General features: G+C 38.7%; 1 protein-coding gene and 1 pseudogene across 2 annotated transcripts; one reads left to right on the forward strand and one right to left on the reverse strand.

Moving 5' to 3' along the window:
• Positions 1–1,487, reverse strand: part of LOC104737710 — a 6,135-nt pseudogene extending 4,648 nt beyond the window's left edge.
• Positions 1,637–3,360, forward strand: LOC104737709 (actin-depolymerizing factor 8-like). 2 transcript variants are annotated; one of them, XM_010457950.2, is made up of 3 exons: positions 1,672–2,581; positions 2,839–3,104; positions 3,204–3,360. In XM_010457950.2, exons 1-3 carry the CDS (start codon positions 2,579–2,581, stop codon positions 3,358–3,360), a joined length of 426 nt encoding a protein of 141 aa, XP_010456252.1. In that variant the 5' UTR covers positions 1,672–2,578. The 2 variants fall into 2 exon arrangements, with proteins under 2 accessions (XP_019089866.1, XP_010456252.1); XM_019234321.1 differs by having other exon boundaries at positions 1,637–3,104.

A 3,371-nucleotide genomic window follows, 5' to 3' on the forward strand; every position in this document is an offset into this window, starting at 1 on the left:
TGTGTACCACGAACCACTCGTCCTCCAACGATCCGTCCACCTCCGAGAAAAGGGCTTGTCTCTTTGACAGAGAAATCTTGTGGCAACTGATGCAAGGATGGACCTGGACCTGGACCTGAACCGTTGACTTGAACCACTCTTGGAGGCGTTGGTCCAGCTCTCATCTCGTGGATGCCATAGTTCATCATTGGCTGTTGTTTCACTAAAGGGGCAACGTTACGAAACGTACGTGTTTTAGGCTTTAGCTCTATCCTCTCATCAGTAGCCATACTTGCATCACCTGCGATTATGGACTTCACAGGTTCTTTGCGCGGACTTGATCTATAAGCCTGAGGAGATTCTGGAACCGGGGTTGGGACAGAAGGTGTCATAGAAGGATCGTCTGTGATAAAAACTCTCAAGCCAAGTCACGCGCTCGAGAGAAAAGACTGCGTTTCTCTAAAGGGTAATTGAAAGGAGCTGCTTCAGAGTGAGGAACAAAAGATGTTCCGTTGACTCGAACTTTGCCAAGAAAGGGGTTAGCATCGAATTCGTTCTGGTAGCTGTAGACGTGGGCTTCAAGTGTACTATTTGACAAGACGGAAGGATCAGAGACAACGAAGTAAAAACACTCGTGCCAGACAGGATTTGGGTCATTGGGTTTGGTCGTCGTGCGAAATATCTGGTTGTCGAACTTGAGCTCCACGAAAGGGCTACATGAGTTATGTTTGTCTCTCTGAAACAGTCCCTGTGCGCTTATCACTTCAACTCCTAGCTTAATATTGCTCATTTGAGGCTTTTTTTCTAAAACACCTTATTAGTAAGAGAAGGCAAGACCAGTCAACTGCAGAGGAAAAGGAGATTTCTGAAACATGAAACAATAGACTCCGATATAGAGTCGAAGAACGAGGTACAAGAACAAGAAAGAGTAACCAGAAAGGTAGGAAGAAAGAGAACTTTACCTACAAAGTTTTGCTCCTCTTCAGAAACAGAGGACAAGAACCAAAAGGACACATAGCTGGCCTTTAAAGATCAAAATCACCTGTCTAAATCAAACCAGTAAATGAAAAAACAATCTTAGTTTCTTAGAAAACACGGCAAATAAAAACAAGTGTGGAAAACTCAAGTGTTAAAGATTTTCTCTGTGAGTTCGTGTTCTGTTTTACTCTCTACGGTACTTACAATGTTGGTCGTAACCTCTGTTTCCATGGAAATTACCGGCTTGCTTTGAGAACCGCCGTCTGATTTTAACACGTGTCACACTTTGGGCCCATTCGAGACCCACATTTATATGGCTAAGTACTACGAAACATCTCAAGACCAATCATATAGAGCGTTGACCGACCCAAGTTAAGTCGTTTTTTTGTTTGAGCCTAATCGTTTGTTAGGCAATTATTATTGTCAGGTAATGTATTTCTTGGTTTAAAATCATATAAATCAGAGCATCCCAGTTGTGTTTTTGGACGTTATCATCAAAAATCTGAATACATAATATAAGACAGTAAAACCGTTTCACTTTAATAATCATGATAAAGCAGATGCATCATAAGTTAGGTACCTTATGAACTTATAAAACGAAACTGAAAAAAAAACGTTAGAAAACGCCAAAGAAAAGTCAAAAGAGGTACGTATTATATACGTACAGAAAAGACAAAGCGTCTACTTCAAAGTCTAAAAATCCATGAAAGACTGTAGAGTTTCTTCTTGATAACTATTATTAACGCTCGTTTTCTCTTTAGGAGACGTATCGCTTTCGCAACACGTCTCTAGTATGCATACGTATAAACCTTCTTAATTTAACAATGTTTTGCAATTATAAATGCATGCCGCCATATGTAAAACACTCGCTAATACATAAGGATTACACTCATTAGAGACTTTTATGTGTCTGCGTAACATATTCATGAATAACGAAAAGAATAATAGATATTCGCTGACAAGCAACGATGATTAAAGTGTTAAAACTTAAAACCCCCCAAAAGAAAACACAAAGATATTTAACAGTACATACTACATACTGTAATAGTAGTCTTTAGTAACACATAAGCAATAACTGAAATTTGTTGGGCCTCACCCTTTAACGATCCAGTGAATTCATGGATTCAATGGCACGTTTGGGCCACAAAAAACAGTATCGACCAATATAGCATCGAGGCTCTAAAGTCAAAGATCTACTAAACTTCTACGTAAAGAAAACAAAACTAGTTTGCCGAAGACCAATCATGATGACAAAAAGAGAGAGAGGGTCAAGACTCAAAATTGAAAAGAAAAATAATCAACATGAAAAAAAAAATATATACATATATAAACATGTTCATCATGAAAAGTGAAATTCAACGCTCCATTGATCTCCCGACCAAAGTTCAGCTCATATTGCAACAAACACAAATAAATATAGACAAAGATGTAATATGAATGAGTAAACATATGTATTGAAAATATGGGCACAACGTGATAACATCAAAGTCGTCTATTTCAAGACGTGATAAGGCCTAAAAACCAAAGAAGATATCAAACCCTCCCCCACTCTTCCCGATCCCATTCATTTTCTCAATCATCAAACCAAGGTTTAAGAGTTTTCGACTCCTCCATAGAAAACATGGTAAGTTCTTACATTTAAACTGTCTTCTAATGTAGATGATGCATTGATTCTGTTTATGTTCTGTTTTTACATCCACCCACAAAAAGGTTTGTAAACATGTGGATGATCATATAGTGATATGTTAATAAATTCCATATCAGAATCTAAGTTGTGTGCTATTTGGTTTGGAAGTATGAAGCATGGATAGGGGTTCATGCATAAATTGACTTCGCAATGATATGCTATGATTCCAAATGTTGTGTGTGTGTGTTGTGCAGGCGAATTCAGCGTCCGGGATGAATGTGAGTGATGAATGCAAGATAAAGTTCTTGGAGTTGAAAGCAAAGAGGACTTACAGGTTCATCGTGTTCAAAATCGATGAGAAGGCACAGCAAGTGCAGATAGAAAAGCTTGGGAATCCAGAAGAAACTTACGATGATTTTACAAGTTGTATCCCGGATGACGAATGTCGATACGCTGTCTATGACTTTGATTTCACCACCGAGGATAACTGTCAGAAGAGCAAGATCTTTTTCATCGCGTGGTATCACATTTGTCATCCATTGCTATCCTTTGTTTTACTTATTATTTCCCACCATGATCTGATCTGAAATCTAATGGTGTATTATTTGATCACAAATAGGTCACCTGATACATCAAGGGTGAGGAGTAAGATGTTGTACGCAAGCTCAAAAGACAGGTTCAAGAGAGAAATGGAAGGAATTCAAGTGGAACTGCAAGCAACTGATCCTAGCGAGATGAGCCTTGACGTCATCCAAGGACGAGTCAATAATCTCTGAAGCAACAACAT

Source organism: Camelina sativa, chromosome 13, assembly GCF_000633955.1.
Source record: "Camelina sativa cultivar DH55 chromosome 13, Cs, whole genome shotgun sequence".
Lineage (NCBI taxonomy): Eukaryota > Viridiplantae > Streptophyta > Magnoliopsida > Brassicales > Brassicaceae > Camelina > Camelina sativa.